At 33.7% G+C, this 21,371-nt stretch overlaps 1 protein-coding gene across 3 annotated transcripts in view; it reads right to left on the bottom strand.

The window, feature by feature from the left end:
* LOC138710218 (fat-like cadherin-related tumor suppressor homolog) overlaps window positions 1-21,371 on the bottom strand; it is a 369,088-nt gene that overhangs the window by 7,782 nt on the left and 339,935 nt on the right. For all 3 annotated transcript variants that reach the window (XM_069840878.1, XM_069840879.1, XM_069840880.1), the window contains 3 exons: window positions 11,719-12,052; window positions 7,188-7,331; window positions 1,028-1,186 (listed from right to left, as the gene is read on the bottom strand). In XM_069840878.1, the coding sequence (XP_069696979.1) occupies window positions 1,028-1,186; window positions 7,188-7,331; window positions 11,719-12,052 (637 nt within the window). The remainder of the gene's footprint in view (window positions 1-1,027; window positions 1,187-7,187; window positions 7,332-11,718; window positions 12,053-21,371) is intronic.

Raw genomic sequence — 21,371 nt, 5'->3', positions numbered from 1 at the left:
ATATTTTAGCATTAATCTCAAATAACATGCAAAGATGTGGAGAAGACGAACATTATGAAATCATGTTTACGAAGTTAATCTGATGGAAGATTTGGATGGAAACTGCTACAGATGGCTCATAGGTAAGGAGAATATGAAAAGAATAAGAAGGCATGCAATAAGAATGAAGAGGGAGAGAGAACAAAGATAAAGAATGAAAAATCAAAACGAAAGAAGAAAGAGAAGGATTAAGAAAGGAAAACGACAGATGAAGACCAAGAAGAGAAAAGAAGGAGAAAAATCATACATCAGAAGGGATGGAGAAAAACCGAGGAGGAAGGAGAGGGCTCAAGGAAGAGAAAGAAAAAGGACAGAAGATGAAAAGAGATGGGGAAAGGAGGAGAGTGATCAGGGAAGAGAAAGTAGAAGGACCAAGAGGAGTAATGGACAGAAGAAAAAAATAAAGGAGAAGAAGAGAGAACAGGAAAGATTAAATTAAATTAAATTAAATTATGTTTTATTTAACTATGCTCGCAACTGCCGAGATTATATCAGCGTCGCCAGTGTGCAGGAATTTTGTCCTGCAGGAGTTATTTAAATATTAGTAAATCTACTGACATGAGCTTGTCGCACACTTATATGCCATCAACCTAGGCTGGGATCGAACCTGCAACCTCGGGCACATAAAGCCAGCACTCTACCGACTGCGCCATCCAGCCGACGAACCGGAAAGATCGAGATGGAGGAAGGAAGATAAGAATTTGGGAAGAGAAAGCAAAAGGACCAAGAAAAGTGCAGGCTCTTAAAAATGATGTTTAAATTTGTAATTTGCATGTTGAATCGAAATGCATTTATTTCTGCATTAGTCGGGATTTAAAAGAAATTATTTACGAACAATTTTTAACGTAAAATGGGGCTTCCACAGCAAACAGAATGACGTTAAATCGAATATAAAAATGCATTAATCATATGTAATAATTACTGGGACCCTGAAAAATTAATGTTAAATGAAAGTCGCCTTAAATCAGAGCTCTACTGCTGAACTGACCTGGCGGGAGGGCCATGTTGCCCTGGTGTGTGTTGGACTCATTGCTTTCATTGCTGTGGAAACTAGACGAGTCGGGTACTTCACTGCCTGGCACCTCGGTGATGTTCGGGAGAGGGTTCTGACTGCGGTTCACCCAGTCTGAGCAGTCCCAATGGTAACCTGCAACAATCAGGAATCAAGTCTCTGTCTGTGGGGGACAAAGCAGCTGTGCAGTATGTTTTGTGAAGTCTTTTTTGTGTATGTCAGTTTTCTTCACCATTATAATTTCATTACCTTATTTAATTTCGAAGAAATCTCTGTAGTTAGAAACAGGTCCTTAACTCTCCTGCTACCAAAAGGGGTAATAGGATTATCACCATGGGCAAGTATGTATGGAAATTAATAGAAATTTTGAAAAATACAATTATTTTGGAATTGGAGTATTAACTCAGTATGAATATTACTTTCCAAATAATTAACATTAAAGGTTCGTTGGATTCTGGTAAAGGTGCGGTATGGCCAACAGACAATATTTGTTGGATTGAGATTGTATTTAACACACATGCATTAAAAAAAAAAAACTTGCAGCCCTCAGATTAACACTTTCAAATTATTAGTGAAATGTTGAATTCTTCGTCTTTTGAGTTCACTAATGTAAACAGAACACCTGGAATACCATGTAATATAATCTACTTGGATATATAACAAATTCAAGTGAAAAAAAATCCGAAAAAAAAAACTCAGAATATGAAATTCGCTATAAAACGACGCAATAATAATAATTCGCGAATGTGTTCATATTTCACTATTAGAACTCTATTTTGCGATTTGTCGCGATTGTTTTATCCGCATATTATTAATCAGAATCACTTAATTCGTAAAGATCAGTAAAAATCTATTGTATATCTATTATGTAGTGATTTTCGCGATCTCCATAAATACCTGGCACTGAGTATCACACTGATGATTTTTCAATATTATTTTCTTTTTTCTCCATACAGTATTTCTTTTTGAAATTCCATGTATTTGTCCACTATATGTATATTAACAATTTGAATTAAGAATAACATAAATAATTAATCTACTTTAAGATGTAATTCACATTATCCATGTGGGGTGATCTTGTTACCCTCTAAGTAGTTTGTGTCATAAAAATTAAAGGTTAAAAATTCAATCTGTAGCTTAATTTTCTTCACTTTTGAGTTTGCCTGCTACCAAACTATTTTATGTTGTGTTATTTATAACAATTTTCATACTGTTATAAAAAGGAGCATCTTCTGCAGATCTCTGGAGAAAGAACTAAGGAAGAGACTAGTGAAGTGCTTTGTGTGGAGTGTAGCATTGTATGGGACAGAAACGTGGATATTATGACGAAGTGAAGAGAAGTGAATAGAAGCATTTGAAATGTGGATATAAAAAAGGATGGAGAGTGTGAAATAGGCAGAGTATGAAACGAAGCTGTGTTTGAGAGAGTGCATGAAGAAGGAATGATGCTGAAACTGCCTACTGAAGGATACACTGGAAGGAATGGTGAATGGGAGAAGAGTTCAGAGAAGAAGATATCAGATGATAGACAACACTAAGATATATGGATCATATGAGGAGACGAAGAGGAAAGCAGAAAGTAGGGAAGACTGGAGAATGCTGGGTTAGCAGTGAAAGATCTGCCCTTGGGCAGAACATTATGAATGAATGAATTTATATTATCATGACCTGATAATATCTTTGAAAAATATTGGAGTGCAAGAGGTCAAATGACTTTATTGTCAAACGCCTGGCATTAGAAAACAACAACAACATATTATCATGACCTTTAGTTCCCAATTTTTTATTTCTGTGTATTATGGTTTTTCTAAAATGATTTTGTTAGAAATAATTATTAGCAGAGCCTTTTTTCTAGATGCTCATTGCAGTATAGGTGGAGTTCGAATATTTGAATTTCAACAAAGAACTAAAATTTCATTTATTATTCTTATTTATTTATTTTTACAACTTTAATTTTTTGGGGGGAGGGATTTTATTGTATTATAAACAAATATTTTAAAGATGCTCATGGTTGTATATATGGTATTCGAACATTTAAATTTTAAGAATTAACTGAAATGATTTCCAATTTATGTTATAGTAAGCGCTACTGTAACTTTCATTGCTTGTCAATGTGTTTTCCACCATATAAAAGCTATATAGCATTGAGGAGCTCGTCCTGAAATGGAAGAGAGGCAAATTTAAATTTACAGGTACTGTAATATTATGTTACCTCGTAGTGTCACCAGTTAACATACCTGAAGTTAATTAATTTTGTATATGTTTTCAAAAAAATGGAACAGGACTTTTGAATCATCTTGTATGTTTAAAAATACGATGATTATTTGATATTTTTACATTTTTTGTAAGTCTATAGTTAATAATATACACAATTTTTATATTTAAAATGCTTAACAACGATCTGTATACGATTTTGATGGGATAATTGTATTACCCCTCTTGGTAGTAGCCTAGATCATATATGTAACAAATTGCTCATCCCTATGTTAAAATTGGCAGCACTTTGAAGAGAACAACCACCAGGATCACCACCCATCTGCTGTAAACGAACACGAGATGGCAGTACCGTTGCTAATGCATTTCAAATGGGAGTTATGACGTGTCTCCATATGTAACAACTAGATGGCAGCATAGTAAACCTGAGAAAAGTTGTTACCGTCAAAGCCTATAAGGCCGAGCAATCTGGGTATATATGATCTAGGGTAGTAGTAAGTTGTGGTATCTGGAGAGTTAAATAAAGAATGCATTCTCTCTATCTCTCCTTTTTTTCCTTTGTTATCGTCATTGTCGTCATCTCATCATCGTCGTCGTCATCATAACCTCACCACCAACAACACTTGCAATACCACCACAATAATGATTAATTATCATAATTTCAAGTTCGAAACAAGAACTTCATGCTCTGAATACATATTTTCATCTTATTTCTGGGTGTTCGTGGTTATAATAACCTACTGAAATGTAGTCTAAAAGAATTCGTGATTTTCAAAAATCATTATTCTGAATATATTTCTAAATAGTGATACCGATATCGCACATTATCTCGATGTAACTAAATATTTTCAGCAAATCTCTTATTAATCTCATTTGCATTTTAAGCTATTATTCGCAGAAGTCTCATCTGTACCAATGTCCATTTAATGGTTTGACAAATTTGTTAATCTTATGCTTAGCACATCCATTTGTATTTTAAGAACTCAATGATAGCCTAAATACTGAAAGTTGCTCCACTTGCTCTACAGGATGAGTATTAACATCGATTTTTCCTCTATTTCAGTCTTTACTGTTAAATGCCAATTTCTTTTGAGAGGGTATGTATTTCAATTGTGTTCTCATTTTCAGCACTGCCCAACACTCTGCTCTACAAACATCTATGACTGATATTGGGAAGCACGAGCAAAACTTTCTCCGTAATACAACATTTTTTTTTTTTGCTACTTATTATTTACGTATTGTTTTTATTTCAGACCTTTGTTTACATATGTATGTTGTAAGAGAATGGCCTCTGGTCAAGTTCTAAGCTTTATTAGAAATAAAAAAACAATACATTTTTTTTTATTGTTCAGTGCAGTGACAACAACAACAACAATAATAATAATTAGACTTCGTGGTATTGCCACGAGAATCGCAAAGTTTACTGCGCACGCGGTATAGATTGTAGCCTATGAGAAGGGGACGTGCAACGGCTGGAGTATGCCTCTGATGTAAACACTGAGCAGTATACTGCGGTTACAATAAAACCTCTATCCTGCATTCAAGAAATATAATGAATGATCATTGAAGTAGGAAATGTTTAAACATGTAAATACACAATTGTTATTTTATAGTGAGATATATTAACTCTTAAAATTTAATGTAAGATACTCACATCATACTTCAATATGTGCATTGCAGTGAAGAGTTACGTATATTTTGAGCGACTGCAAAGTAACCTCCTCCGATGGTCACTTAAACAGTTTTTATTTTGGGAAAATGTACCTTCAACATCACACGATGTAATACGTACATATTTGAAGAACGGAAAGTCACTACTTTTTAGTACATGAACTTCAGACGTCTTGTCGTGACCTGATAGTACATCATTTACAGTAGGAAGCTGTGAATAGGCAGAATTTTTAGTAATAATGTTTCTCAACTTACATTTAATTTTTTCTGAAATTAGTGAATTGCTATTTTGGATAACGGTTTGTGATACTTTATCCGCTATATTAAGGGCTTCTGAGAGTTGTAGTTTAGACGATTCTAACAGGATGACACTTTTGGACACGATTTTAAAATTAGAATCAATGAACAGAATATCTTCCAATTGCTGTTCAGAAGGCAACGATTTTACAGCTGCAACAGCGGAACTGTCTGTGCTATCCAATGCATCAGTTATCTCCATTATTTTGCCGTAATGTTCTGCATAATAATGAACAGCATTCAACCACGTTCCCCAATGGGTTAAGATTGGCTGGGGGGGTAAGGGTATTCCAGGGGCAATTATTTGGAACAGCAACAATCTCATTGTAGTATGTTTGATTGAATTCTTGTCTGCACTGAACAAATGTTAAGCTCCACTATTCCAACCACAGTAATGCAAAAACAAGTGCTTACATAGGTACACATTAACTGTAGCTGCTCAATCTATTTGGACCGGTCACAACTCTTAACATGAACTGCTTGTACTACGAGACCGGGCAGTCGCTCACCTCCTCTATACTACCATACATAGGCAACCTAATTGCATGCTGCGTGTGGCAATTCAACAAAGTTTAATAATAATAATAATAATAATAATAATAATAATAATAATAATAATAATAATAATAATAATAATAATAATAATAATAATAATAATAATAATAATAATAACGATGGGCTGTTACATTTTATGTATGGTAAAACATCACATCTAAATTCTGAACTTAAGATCTGCTTTTGATATGGATAAGAAATAACTGATGACTTTTACACAAAAGGATACGATTTTAAGTTAGCACTTAATTTCAAGCTAACAGGACAATATCAGTCGAAACAAAGACGAAAGAAACATGAAGTGTTATGTCTATAAGGAATAATTCTTGAGGCTCAAGACAATGACGTTCACGATGATGACGACGACGACGATAAAGGCAACTTTTATGAATCAGTATAATCATTACTGTTTTGAAAAGCTGAATATAGCCTATATTTTATGATGTTTAAGATCCTCATATGCAGTTTAAAACTCTCAGACATTTTAAGTGGCAGCAGCAACAAAAGTTAGAATGATTTCATCATTTATCTAATATTTACATATTAATAGCTATTGTACATAAGATTCATAATGGGTAGCAGCAACAAAAGTTAGAATGATTTCATCATTTATCTAATACTTACATATTAATAGCTACTGTACATAAGATTCATAATGGGTAGAAGTTATAGGAAGAGTCCACATCAACACATTTTCTCAGTCTACGGAAATTGAACAAACTTACAGACACAGTCAAATTAACCTGAGAGAATTATTAAAATATAATCATTATCATTATCGTCGTCGTCACCCACTTCATATGTTTAGGCCTACTGGCCAGTTTCTATGTAACAGGGAGGCATTCAACATTTTGGCGTTTTCTGTGTTTGTGTTTAGTGTCACTTTATGGAGTATCTATGCTTAGCAAGCTTGTTTTTGTTTTTTTCTATCCTCTCTATTAAGTTGAACATATTCAGTTTTTTCAAATACGTAAACACCTTCTTTAAAGGAAAAGTCTGAATACCGCTATTGAACATAAGAACATTATCTCGCAGACTTCACTATTCCTCTAGCTGTTCGAAATAATGTTCAGTTTTCGCTGGAATATAGACTCGTCATCACTTATAACATTTTAAATCTATGCATTCTAATAGTATCCTTTGTATGGTATTGTTTCATATATTCTTTGATACTTGCTTCACTTTATAATATTCCCTTAGGTATATGACATTACAACCAGTTAATTAAATGTTATTAAGCAAATACTCATAATAGTATTACTTTTATTAGTTGAAACTTTCAACAACCACACAAAATATGTCAGACACAATATATTCTTAACAGTCATGCGTCCATAAATTCACACGCTTGTTATTTGTAATAGGCATGCTCAAACCAAAACCAATGGCTGTAATTTACCTCCTACAAGACGAGGATCATCATCTACAGAACTGGTGGAGGTGACCGAAGTGCCCCCTCCCTGCTGGGCCCCTCGACCCGGTCTGCCAGTCGGTAGGATTACTCCTCTCGACGACAAATCTGTAACCACTGGCCGCTTCAAGTCTGCAAAAATGTAAGAATCAGAGACAATCATCATTTTACTTATCATTTTAAAAACATACTTCAAACATCTAGAGAATTAGTTGTTATCATTATATTTGTCAAATAATAATGGTGTATGGTACAGAAAGTAATTCATTAAAGCTAATAATTATTACATATCAACAAATTTAATGAAAATAAATACACTATAAAAACTATCCGACTGTGATGACGTTCTGAGTTTAGTTTTGAAAAAAATAAACACTTTTTTTTTTATCTTAAAGTATTTAATATATTTTTCTTGAACTTTAATTCATCATTATGTTACTTTACTGACGTTAATGAATTTGTTTTCTTGAGTTGCATTCAGTAACACAGGCTCTTTAAACAGACCTCTAGATAAAAATGTCATGTTTAATATTCGATCTTATTGTTAAAGTACTTTTGAATACTTACATGAACTAACCTGATTTTACAATTACGAACCATATAAGAAAAACTGGACAGTATATATGAATTACATACCATATTTATTTATGTAGTTATTGAAGTGTTAGGCTTTCGACTTGAATTAGGTCTTTTTCATTTGAGTAAATTAAAGTTTTCTAATAGTTTGTGATCATCTTATTATTATTTTCGATTACAGTGATATAAGGAAACGATATTAATCATTAAATTATAAGATTCTATACTAATTTAATACAAAGAAATAACATATGCTAGATGCAGTATATTTCTTCATCACATCATCATCGTTGTCATCTATTTCACATGTTGAATATTATGTAAGTACATATAATGCTAAAATCATAATATGACAGCAATTGTTACATAAAATGTGATATTACGGAAGCATTTAAACAGAATTATGAAACTGTCTTACAATATTACAAGCATTCATAATCAATTATTATTATTATTATTATTATTATTATTATTATTATTATTATTATTATCATCATCATCATTCTCATTTATTATCATTATCATTTATTATTATTATTATTATTATTATTATTATTATTATTATTATTATTATTATTATTATTATTATTTATCCAATGCCTACTCACTTCACTTTACGTGATTCGGGTTCCGCATATTGCGGATAGATGGCAGGACTGTGACTCATTTTTCTAGTTGTACACCACATCGGTGGGCCACACTGTACATGATGTGTATCTATGGAGAGTTATGTCATGTACTAGGGTGAGTGTATGTGTAAGTGTTCGTGTAAGTGTAGTGTCTGGAATGAGTGATGAAGATGAAGGGAGAAGGGGAAACCCGTTGCCAGCACGTAGCTCATTCCTGTCGAATAGCACCAAGGGGTTGCCAGGCTTAACGTCTGACAGATAAATCTCTATAACAGTGACATATACCTTCTCTTCATATGCACTGCGGAGAGATTTGGGATTTAACCCAGGGATATTGGTGCACAATCTAGTGATTAGAAGTTGCACACCGCCATCTCTCCTAGTCCCGAGGTTGAAATTTTACACGAAAATTTCTGACCCTGCCGGGAATCGTACCCGGGCTGGCTAGTCTGGAGGCAGACACGCTATCACAGAGCTAACTTGGCGGACTATTATTATTATTATTATTATTGTTACTGCTGTTATCATTATTATTTATATCATCAAAATTGCTTTTATTCTTTCAGATATGTTCATTACGGGCTTAGGAATGATGCACTGCCCTTATACATACTGTAAACTTTCTTATAATGTGGCTTGTAGGTCTTTTCAGAATTTTATTAGAACTGGATGTTTTAAATCCTGTTGTTTCAGTGCCGAAATGATAAGCGTTTCAAATGATTTGTAATTTAAATTACTATATGTAGACCTACTCTGTAGACCTGCCATGTCTGTTAAATTTATTCACTGAATTCCACGTCTTGGTTATTTCTGTAGCTTATATTAATTGAATATTATGGTTTAAAGACACAGCCATTCAATCAAAATGTTTTTGTGACAGAATTTCGACTTTAAAAGTTCTATTAGTTCTGATCTCAAGATTCCAATATATTTTATACTGTCATTCGATGTATTGGTATATCTAGAAAGTCGATGTATTGGTATATCTAGAAAGTTTTCATTTATTTCAATTATTTTACTCTTTAGGTTGTGTAAAGTCTGTAATATCGCCATGCATGTGCTACGTTTTAATATATGAGAATAGTAAAAAAATACATCACGTCAACATAGTGAAGGTCTAATAGTGGACCTGATTTCTATTAAAGCTTGATTTAAACAATGCAGACATGATGAAATTGTGTGTAAACTCACCAGCAATAAGATTGAAAATTCACTATGCTTTAAAGTGATAACTGAAGATAAAAACTGATATACAAATGCAGTGCACTGGAACATTCTAACCTGAAGCTCATGCAACTGATTTAGCTACAACTTTCCGACTTCGGATGCTAGTGCAATCATTCTTGTATTCCAATGTGTACTTTAAGATCTCAAGAAAAGTAGACCACATTACGTAATATCAACTTAATTCTTTCGTCAATACTAATGTAAGCAATTAAAAAAATGCTATTCTTAAAAATAGAATGGACTTACCCAGAATTTCATATTGCATCTAGCCTAACTGTTAATCTCAAACGAATATATAAAGATACCTCATTCCCAAAAGTCGCAAGTACATTAAAATGTTCTAAATATGTCTACTAGGTATTGAAATGTCATTGTTAACTATACTTATGTTTAAATACAATTTTATTTGGTTTTCATTATCAAGAATCTTTCAAATATATTGAGATCATTTCATACAATAGAGATATATTATTATTCGCTGATGAATTTTACATTTACCACAATTTAATCTGTAACCATTATGAATTCTATTAATAAAGTACATTAATAAGGGAATAAAATTTTCTGTATTAAAGTCTGGTTTTTCAAATTAGTGATGTAAACTAAGCTTTCAAACAGAGGACTAATTACAGATTTGTAATACTGTTGTCCATTTCACTATCCTCTTATTACTATACAAATTGAAACAAAAGCTTAAATTTGAATCAAAAAGATTCTTTCACATTACTTAGTATATATTATACTAATTTAATAATTTTCTGCCTTAGATGTAATTAGTGTGTTAATGGTAACAAAAACAATACAGTTTCTGATTTTAATCGCTTATCTTGGAACAGAAACGCAGCCATAGATTCAATAATTTACCTCATTTCCTTTTTGAAATTAACAGAAAATATAATAAGCAAGTATAAATAAAATAGAGATGAAAAGTTATTTATTAAACATTCGTGTGTGAAGAGAACTGAAGTGATACTGTTTAACAGGCTTCAGATTAAAATAATGATAGACATTTTAACAGCCCATCATCTTACAGAGAAAGACGTATTATTGGTCTATTTAATGATAACAAACCAAGCAAAGTAACTCACAGGTAAAACACTAGATTTGCCTTCAGGAGGCGACAGGTTCAAATCCTAGTATCAGCCAATCTGATCAGAGTTTTTAGTGATTTCCTCGATCATAAATAACAAGGAATGTAGTTATTTCGAAAGGCAAATGTCAAATAGATTCTCACTTCAATTAAAACAAACACAAATACTAATTCGCGAGACCTGAATTCATAGCTGTACATTGTGGCTGGTAGATGGCAGCAAAATGGAAATTAAATGTACCATTCCCAATGGACAGTCACAGTATGACAGTAGCAGTTAAAATGACTATGAATAAAACGCAAGTAAAGAAATATAATACGAAGAGAAGAATATGAGGGGAGGAGACATATAAACAGCTAAACATATATTATTAGTTAGTACCTAGCAGGCATACATATATCTTCTTGTTGGGGACACAGTAATCAACTCAAAGGAATATTGAAGTGATTGAACAGAATAATGTGAGGGCTAGCATAATAATCCAAATGACTGCAATGCATACAGAATTGGAAACAGCAAATGGGTTCATACCTATAAACCTATAGCTATATATTTTCACTCTGCCAGAAATATAATGTAATAAAAGTTGGAGCACTCAATCTAGCTTGGTACTTTACTTACTACTTACACAGCTTTTTAATTGATGTACCTCCTCATACCTTTATGTGGAAAGGTTGAGGACAAATTACACCTATCAGAGATGTTAAAGTATAAGAATAAATATAATCCTAATCCTCTGTATTCTTATTTATAAGATGAGGTTAAGAACAAATTGTATTCATCATAGAGATGTGAAAGCATGTAATACAATTTATTGTATTACATGTATTATGCTCTACTTACCTTGACACAATGAATACACCAGCAAGAACATTTAGTATCATAAGCACCGATTAATAATGACAAAAAAACTGAAGACAACTAAGTTAGGATTAGTATAAGCACTACTTGATACGTCGACGTAAGCTCAAGCAGGTGGGGTGACATGGCACTTACCGTTCTTGATCTTATTGGAGTCGGAATAGGTACCCATGTGATTGAGGTCGGTGGTGATGTCGGTCCAGCAGGGTTTGTGGATGCTGTCCGAGTCGCTAGTAGCTGAGGTGGGAGCGGGCAGGGATGAGGGAGCGGGGGGCACGACAGGGGGGCTCCGGTTCAGGTTGCGGAGGTAGTCTGGGGGTACATTCTCGAGCTCGTCGCCAGCAGAGCCATAGCTCCTCAGAGTGTCCAGGTTGTTGAGAACAGCTGCAGCCGAATGGCTGTAAGGAGTGGGTTCGTTGTTGGAGCTGGGGGTGTAGGAAGCAGGTCGGGGTGGACACTGGGGGGGAACCTGCAAACAAAACAGACAAAACGACACTCAGAGAAAAACCAAACCAAAATCATAACCAGCAAGAAAGAGAGAGAAAAATAATAGAAATTATAGCATGCCATAATTTTTTTCTCGAAAAGGTGGAGAGAGCATTATCAAACTGACGCTGTTTCTGCATTTTTGCTCGCTTCTTACTTCATGTTTTAATTTTATATTTAGGAAGAAACACACAATCAGACTTTTTTGTATTTTAATGATATACTTTAAATCTTAAAGAAAAAACATTAAAGAATTTTAGAATTTTAGAAATATTTTCTTTCAAAATGGCGTATGAAAACAAATGCTGTATCATTGTTACTTAAAAAATATATATACTTTTTTTTAATTGTTATGAATATATTTAATATAACACTGAAAGTACTCGCCTCCATCTTAACTCTTTTGAAACAACTTCTCTCTCTCAAAAAGGAAAATTGCCAAAAATAATCAAAGAGAGATGTGAGAATAAGTTTATATATCTTCATTAATCCTTATTTCTCACAACTATGTTTATAGAATTCAAACACTTTAGCAACTGATTTATTAATTAATGGATTTAATACAAAAATAAAATGCAAATCCACGGTAATTCTTACTTTATAATATAGTAACTGACTTTTGATTATTGCATATTATTGCTTAACATGAAGAAAACCACAGCACTCAGAGAAATTTACATTGTGTAACACATATTAATGCCTAGTTATTTTGTTAAACTCCATTTTTAGTTGTGGAAAATTGTTTTCTAATACCAGCAATAGGAGCAATATGCGATAGGCTTCATCTAATAACTACCACCTCGGTAAGTCTGATGATTTTTAATACCAATCATGACTACTTTTAGTCGCATCATTATACGAATGGCTAGACTGTCGAATTTTCATACTAGAGACACGAATGTAAATCCCAGTTAGGAATTTCTGATGGATAAAGACTGTGTCAGGGTAGATTTTTTCTGCCAACATTCCACAATTTCTTCTAATTAACTATTGATCTTACACTTGTACAGAACTAACAAGAAAATATTCTACTGTACAGTTTTTTCAAGACCTACATCAAGCAATGAAACAAAAATAACCATAGAAATTTCTAGAGTTGGTATTGATGTCTCAATCATTGGGTAAAACACAGATGATGAATAGTTACTTTATAAAATGACGAATATAGAAAAACTGCGACAGCCTATGAAGGACCATGACCAACCAACAGGCTGCTGGTCTCACGTCCACATGCCAAAGCAGAGGTGGATGATCATCCAACCAGAATGGAGATATCGTGTGGTTAGCACGATGATCCCTCCAGCCATTATAGCTGGCTTTCGTAACCATATTTTGCTATCTATCATAGCTCCCCAAGTGCATCATGATGCTGGGTGGGCACCAGTCCCATACACTGGCCGAAATTTTATGAGAAAATTTCTTGTCTCATAAGAACTCGAACCGGCATGCATTCTGTAACGCGAGTCCTAGGCAAGGATGCCTTAGACCACAAAGCCACGGCACGGGACAAACAATATACATTAACATGAATTATAAGCATTAAACTTTCTTTTAAATACACATTACATCACGTTGTATTTCAATAAGATATCATAAATGATGGATTTTTTTACTTAACTTTTTAACGACCTACTTGTAATTTTAAAATGACGCAAGTCGCGAAACTAGGCCACGAATAATTTAAGAGTCATACTCAGTGTCCCTATACCACACATCTCCACATTTCACTATCTGAAATATTTTGCAATGTAAATACTGTACAAAAATCAAAACTGCAGTATAAAAGCTAATACAGCATACTTTTAAAATATCCCAATTGAAACTAACAAATATAAACAGCTGCTCTCACTGCCTTGTAAATTGAACTTTAATCCAATAGAAAATACACTAACAATTTTAAACAAGTAACATATAAATTTTAAATATACGTACACATGCATTAAAACAAAATAAAAACAGCATTCAGAACTGTGTAAGATTTGTCGCGTATATGAAATTTAACGACTCTTTCCTAACTTTATGACTGTCAGTAATGCAGAAAAAAATTATCTTCGTGAAAATGAAGAATAACAGCCATTACTCCATTCTTGATGCTTTGTAACTGATTCACAATAATAACGACTGTGAAAACCTCTGATCGGAAAGAGTGAGAACATGTTTCAAAATTTCATCCACTACTCCATATCCTTCTAAGTGTAAACTTTTGTTTATCAAATGAGAAGTGACCAATCAGGAAGACACAATGTCAAGTGCTTGGTATTGGAAATCGTAACTTTTCAAAAGGTCTCTGTTATTAGTTTAGACTTTAATATAGCGCGTGAATTACACAGAAGTCCCATAAGAAGAATTTCTTTGAATTATTATATTTCTCCAAAGCTACATCGCACCCCCAGAAGAAAAGTGTCGTAACTAAAAAATTCCAACTTTTCAGGAGTGCATTTTAAAGGTTTAAAAATTGCTTATCAAATCAGAGAATGCGATTTTACGAGAATTTCTTTTTCCTTGTGAAAGAATATGAATTTCTTCATGTTATTTATAAGACTTTCACTTGAAATAATGTTTTAAAAGTATTGAAAATTGCATTTTTTGAACTTACAACAGTTTTCTACTGGAACGAAAAGTAATAAAACCTAAAAATTCTTTGAAATATAACGCTTTTATTCTTACGAGAGTTTCCTACTGGGTTTCAGTGAATTATTATCTTTATGTTACTGCTTTTTTGTTGTTGAATGTATTGAAAAAATGCCCAATGTTAACAACATACAAAGACTATAAAACGATAAATTATACAAATTCAAGACTTTATTAATACAGACGTGTTCATGATCACACAAAATAAAATAATTTTAACAAAGCACACTTTTCGACAAAATTATACACACTCAAAGTGTCTACATGAAAAATTCCAACAGGCTTATCATGAAGCAACAGCAAAGCATCCTATTCTGAATCACTACCGGTTGTGTGTGCATTATTTGCTCTGACAAAATTTTTATAGTGATAAGAGAATGGTACTGAGAAGGTTTCATATTTCAAACATAAAGCTCTTTGACAATAGTAGATACGAACTTTTAGCAGCAGCAGCAGCAACAACAGCATACTCTGTTTTGAAGCAAAAGATCCAGGGTAGGTAGTCTTTGTTCACTTTCAACATCTTTATTTCAACCCAATTCACCTTCCCTCCTTCTGAATTTACTGCAAAGTTTTTACCCAATTCATCTTCTGATTACTCTTTTAGATCAAAGAACTTGTTAACCTCCACTTTACTCAGTAAGATTTTAGTGTTTTCTTAAGGAGTTTCACTATTTGTACCCACTGACTAGGCACATACAATATTGGCCCACTTTTAAGGACATCCTAAAACAATTGTTAAACAATAATTCCCGATCGTGTATTGTATATCACTCAGAACACTTCAGTCGACATTTGACATCACACGAAACCTTGGCCGATCTCTCAGGAATTACTTTTCTTCTCTTGGAAAAGTAAGGGTAACTGATGTGTCTTTGCATTTTCCTTTTAATTCCTTTCTTGTGGCGACCCTGACCTAGGGACTTCAGTTTTTAATGACCATTTTCTCCTCTTGTCATCAATAGTGTGGCTGATGAGGATTTTTTTTTTTTTTTTTTACCTTGGGGATTTAGTGAAGTGAATTTTTAATGGCAGGCAGAGTAACTATCTCATGCCCCCATGTTTTAGATTGCTACCAGTGCACTTCATTAGAACCAGGTACCCAGCTTCGAAGCCATTAGCCCTGTGAGGCTGATGAGGAATCAACTCTCCCACAATTTATAATGAACAGATGCTAAGAGAGCTACATCAATATTTGCTTCGAAATATAAACAAATTTACTTATAATTATTCATAAAAGTAAATCTTCTTTATTTGCTATCTTATTTTGTTATTAATACAATATTCCTTTTTCATGATTAGAAAGACAGCATATTATACTTTCTTACAAAAATATAGCAAAATTTGATAATTTCTTAACAACAAAGAATAGTAACATTAAAACCGGTACCGGTAATAAGAAATACAAGTCTAGTGCATCCACGAATGAGTATACAAACTCATGTCAGTGAGAGTTAGTGTTAAAATGTAAAATTTAATTATAGGAGGAGAAAGAGAGAGAAAAAATGAAGTAGGAGGTGGTAGTCAACATAAAAGTTGCTTCAACATTTACATTCTGAATGTTCATACTGATTTTCTTTCTGTTGTTAAGTTGCTTTCCAGTTTCGTTTTGAAGAAAGTATTCAGTATATTCTGGTACTTAGAGATACATTTGTTAAAGATGTGAGTGCTGGTTCTTCGCTTATTAAGTTATTACATTTAGAGGTGAACTGTCTGTCACCGATGTTTGATAAGTAGTGCAGTCTGCAGTGCAGTTCTGTTGTTAGTAACTGAAAAACTTACACTATAAATTTGAATTTATACATTTAATATTTTCAAGTCTGACCAGCCAGCGTTATCTTTATATATTTGTTTCGTGTATTTTTAATATACATTAAGACAATTTTTTCACGTAGATTACGTTAATAACTTACTTACTTACTTACAAATGGCTTTTAAGGAACCCGAAGGTTCATTGCCGCCCTCACATAAGCCTGCCATCGGTCCCTATCCTGTGCAAGATTATCCATTCTCTATCATCATATCCCACCTCCCTCAAATCCATTTTAATATTATCTTCCCATCTACGTCTCGGCCTCCCCAAAGGTCTTTTTCCCTCCGGTCTCCCAACTAACACTCTATATGCATTTCCTGATTCGCCCATACATGCTACATGCCCTGCCCATCTCAATCGTCTGGATTTAATGTTCCTAATTATGTCAGGTGAAGAATACAATGCGTGCAGTTCTGCGTTGTGTAACTTTCTCCATTCTCTTGTAACTTCATCCCTCTTAGCCCCAAATATTTTCCTAAGCACCTTATTCTCAAATACCCTTAACCTATGTTCCTCTCTCAAAGTGAGAGTCCAAGTTTCACAACCATACAAAACAACCGGTAATATAACTGTTTTATAAATTCTAACTTTCAGATTTTTTGACAGCAGACTAGATGACAAAAGCTTCTCAACCGAATAATAACACGCATTTCCCATATTTATTCAGCGTTTAATTTCCTCCCGAGTGTCATTTATATTTGTTACTGTTGCTCCAAGATATTTGAATTTTTCAACCCCTTCGAAGGATAAATCTCCAATTTTTATATTTCCATTTCGTACAATATTCTGGTCACGAGACATAATCATATACTTTCTCTTTTCGGGATTTACTTCCAAACTGATCGCTTTACTTGCTTCAAGTAAAATTTCCGTGTTTTCCCTAATCGTTTGTGGATTTTCTCCTAACATATTCACGTCATCCGCATAGACAAGAAGCTGATGTAACCCGTTCAATTCTAAACCCAGCCTGTTATCCTGAACTTTCCTAATGGCATATTCTAAAGCGAAGTTAAAAAGTAAAGGTGATAGTGCATCTCCCTGCTTTAGCCCGCAGTGAATTGGAAAAGCATCAGATAGAAACTGACCTATACGGACTCTGCTGTATGTTTCACTGAGACACATTTTAATTAATCGAACTAGTTTCTTGGGAATACCAAATTCAATAAGAATATCATATAATACTTCCCTCTTAACCGAGTCATATGCCTTTTTGAAATCTATGAATAACTGATGTACTGTACCTTTATACTCCCATTTTTTCTCCATTATCTGTCGAATACAAAAAATCTGATCAATAGTCGATCTATTACGCCTAAAACCGCACTGATGATCCCCAATAATTTCATCTACGTATGGAGCTAATCTTCTCAAAAGAATATTGGACAATTACGTTAATAACACAAAAATTAAAGTTGTGAACTTTTTATAACGCACAAACACAGAATATGAATGTGAATAACAATACAGATATTTTTTTCCACTATGGCAAAAGTGACACTTCTTTAAGATAACAGGAAGGCATAAGAAAATCAATTGTCGCATCTAAGTTCGCATCTAAGTTACAAAACTGACAATAATAAAAGAACTTTGATCCCACAGTGTTCTACTTGATATTAGAGAAAAGGTATAAAATATAAAACTGAAATATCACTTAATTGTAAATTTGGCCAAAAAAATTATGGCACTATTCTAGGACGAAAGAGCATAAAAAAACCACATCAAATGACATACGTAGCTCGAATTTCATTTTATTTAGTTCCGACACTTTTCTACTGGAGGTGCAACATGTGTCTAAGACAGCTGACTTTACTTGTTGCTACCATTTTTAAAATATCAATTTCCTCATGTTTATACCCCAAAGTCCCCATTACATAAGGACTTCGAATTAGTATTTCCGAAATAATGGTTAGAGAAATACGTATTGATACTACAAACATAAATCGTCCCCAGTCCAGTGGTCTAGGGGTAAAGCACTCTTCTCTAGATCCAAGGGTTGGGAGTGTGGGTAGGGTGACCAGACGTCCTCTTTTGTCCGGACATGCTTCCTTTTTAGGCCTTTGTCTGGGGTCCGGGTGGATTTTTAAAAATCAAGAAATGTCCTCCTTTACGTAAGTTGTGTACCTGATATTTTGAAATTATCTGATTTGACGCCTTTTTCAAGTAATTTGTCTGTAGATGGCAGTAGCATTGACGGAATATACACTTTGCCAATGATCATAACTCTTTTTGCTCCTATTTGTTATGGTCGTTGCTTTCATATGTAGCTAACTGTAAAATAATTTTATATTATTAAGTTTTATCATAAGTACGCTGCAATAAAATAGATATTCACATCATTTTAAGTATAATTGTATAAATGTAAATAGATCTTCTCTGTCCTCTTTAATATTATAGTTCCCATGATTTTCATATGTAACTAACTGTAAAATCATTATTATTATTAAGTTTTATCATAATTATTTTGTAAGAAAATAGATATTAACATACTTTTAAGTATGATATAAGCCTAAATCTGTACTGTAAATATTTTATAATAAAATAGATAGGCTATTGACGTAATTTAAAGTATAATATAGGCCTAAACCTAAATCTAAGTACATATTCTCTGGTCTCTTTTTTCGGACAATGCCCTCCTTTTTTAAGCTTTGTGTCCTCTTTTTTATCGATAATAAGCCTGGTCACCCTAGTTGTGGGTTCAAACCCAGCTACAGTTGATGGATTTCTCAGAATGCAAAAATCTGGAGTACAAGTCCTCTGGGAAGGATTTTAAGCCATGTGTCCTGTGTCAGAGTTTTCTGGCACGTTAAAGATCTCCAAGCCAAAATTATAGTCTCTAGACCAAATTTCTCTTCTCTCGCATCTTTGTAATACCTTAGTTACATACTTGGTACGTTTGAGGCGATGAGCTTACCACTTGTACCCCTGCCCCTGTCGGCAAATAAGTGTAACTAAATTCTTTGTAGGTACTGAAACATCCGTCATGCTCTGGGATCGAAACAATGGTTAAATACATACATAACATAAGACACAATCTTATAACTTGGGCACATTGCTATGGCTTTGTTTACTCTCTTGCGACAGTATTAAATATATATTTTGCATAATGTAACAAAGGGATTTGTTTCTTAAATTAGATAAAAGGAAGGAAGAACATCCCTTAAAATTAAAATCTAATTAAGCCTTGAAAGACATTACAACGTTGAAAATAAAACTATTCCTGGAAGTGAATGACCACACAAGTGTAATAGGAAAACCATATTTGTGGAATTATTGAAAAAATCGATATATGTATGTGATTATCATACAGTTGTGCATTGGGTTGCCTTTTTCATTGCTAAGACACAAGATTTATTTCATTGGGCTATTTTACGACGCTGTATCAACATCTAGGTTATTTAGCATCTGAATGATATGAAGATGATAATGCCGGTGAAATGAGTCCGGGGTCCAGCACCGAAAGTTACCTAGCATTTGCTCGTATTGGGTTGAGGGAAAACCCCGGAACAAACCTCAACCAGGTAACTTGCCCAGACCGGGATTCGAACCCGGGCCACCTGGTTTTGCAGCCAGACGCGCTGACCATTGCTCCACAGGTGTGGACAAGACACAAGATCCTGAACATCTCCATAACCATGTCCCTCCAGTGGCATAAGCTATATCAGTCAGTCATCTTTTCTCAGTATGTCAACAACATGGCCAAACTACTTCAGAGTCTTTCTTTCTTCACGAAATCTATCAAACCTAGAAACATGGATGTTCTGTCCATAGATGTTTTCTGTTCCCTTTTCTTAGGAGTCCATAAATCAAAACCATACAGAACAGATTTCACGAGTGAACTCCCTATGTAAAACTCAGTTTATATGAAAATGTGATGCCAAGGCAGCCAATGTCGAATCCATCAAGGCATATGAGTGATAGAGAATACATTCCATTGTGAAAATAACTATGCAAAATTAATTTGTACGTCTTGTAAAGGATTTCTCACCATTCTAAATGTTACATGTAAATGAAACTAATATAATCTGAGATTTTTTCAGAAGTTTCAAAAAGTTAATATAATGTGAATCAAAAAGTTAATATGGTGTAAAATGTTCAATATATCTTTGTATTTGAAACTAGTTTAATTTCACACTTGCATATTAAAACATTCTTTAGCCGAGATATATTTCTTTTTTTGTTTAAAATCATCTTGTGAAAGAAAAATGTAAATGGACCCAGACAGAAAGTGTTCACTGCAACTGTGAGTGAGCATATACCATTGCAGCAGTGTAATGCTAGTACGTGTTTAGTTCCGGAAAACATGCTTCTAATGGTCATATGTAGGCCTACAGGTATTTAATTTCTTATAATTTTATTCTAAGTAACGTCTGCATCACTTTTGAAAACACATTATCTGTAAGAAGGAGACAATATGAATCTTCAAACATGTTGTTGTTTTCTAATGCCAGGCGTTTGACAATAAAGTCATTTGACCTCTTGCACTCCAATATTTTTCAAAGATATTATCATGACCAGCCACTGAAGCACAGATTTTGAGGTGTTCCGAATCCATTTCTTGGTTTGAGTTGCACAACGGACAGTTAGGGGACTGATATATTCCAATTCTATGCAAGTGTTTGGCCAAACAATCATGGCCTGTTGCCAATCTAAATGCAGCTACAGACGATTTTCGTGGTAAATCGGGAATTAACTGTGGATTTTGATGCAGAGAGTTCCATTTTTTCCTATGGGATTGTGTTATCAAATTTTGTTTGTTGAAGTCTAAGTATGTAGATTTAATAAATCTTTTCACAGAATCTTCAAACATATTCTGCTTCATATGTACTCTCAATTAAGGGCAACAAAATCTTTATTATTA

Source organism: Periplaneta americana, chromosome 12 (assembly GCF_040183065.1).
Source record: "Periplaneta americana isolate PAMFEO1 chromosome 12, P.americana_PAMFEO1_priV1, whole genome shotgun sequence".
Taxonomy (NCBI): Eukaryota; Metazoa; Arthropoda; class Insecta; order Blattodea; family Blattidae; genus Periplaneta; species Periplaneta americana.
This window is presented reverse-complemented; position numbering and strand designations above follow the sequence as displayed.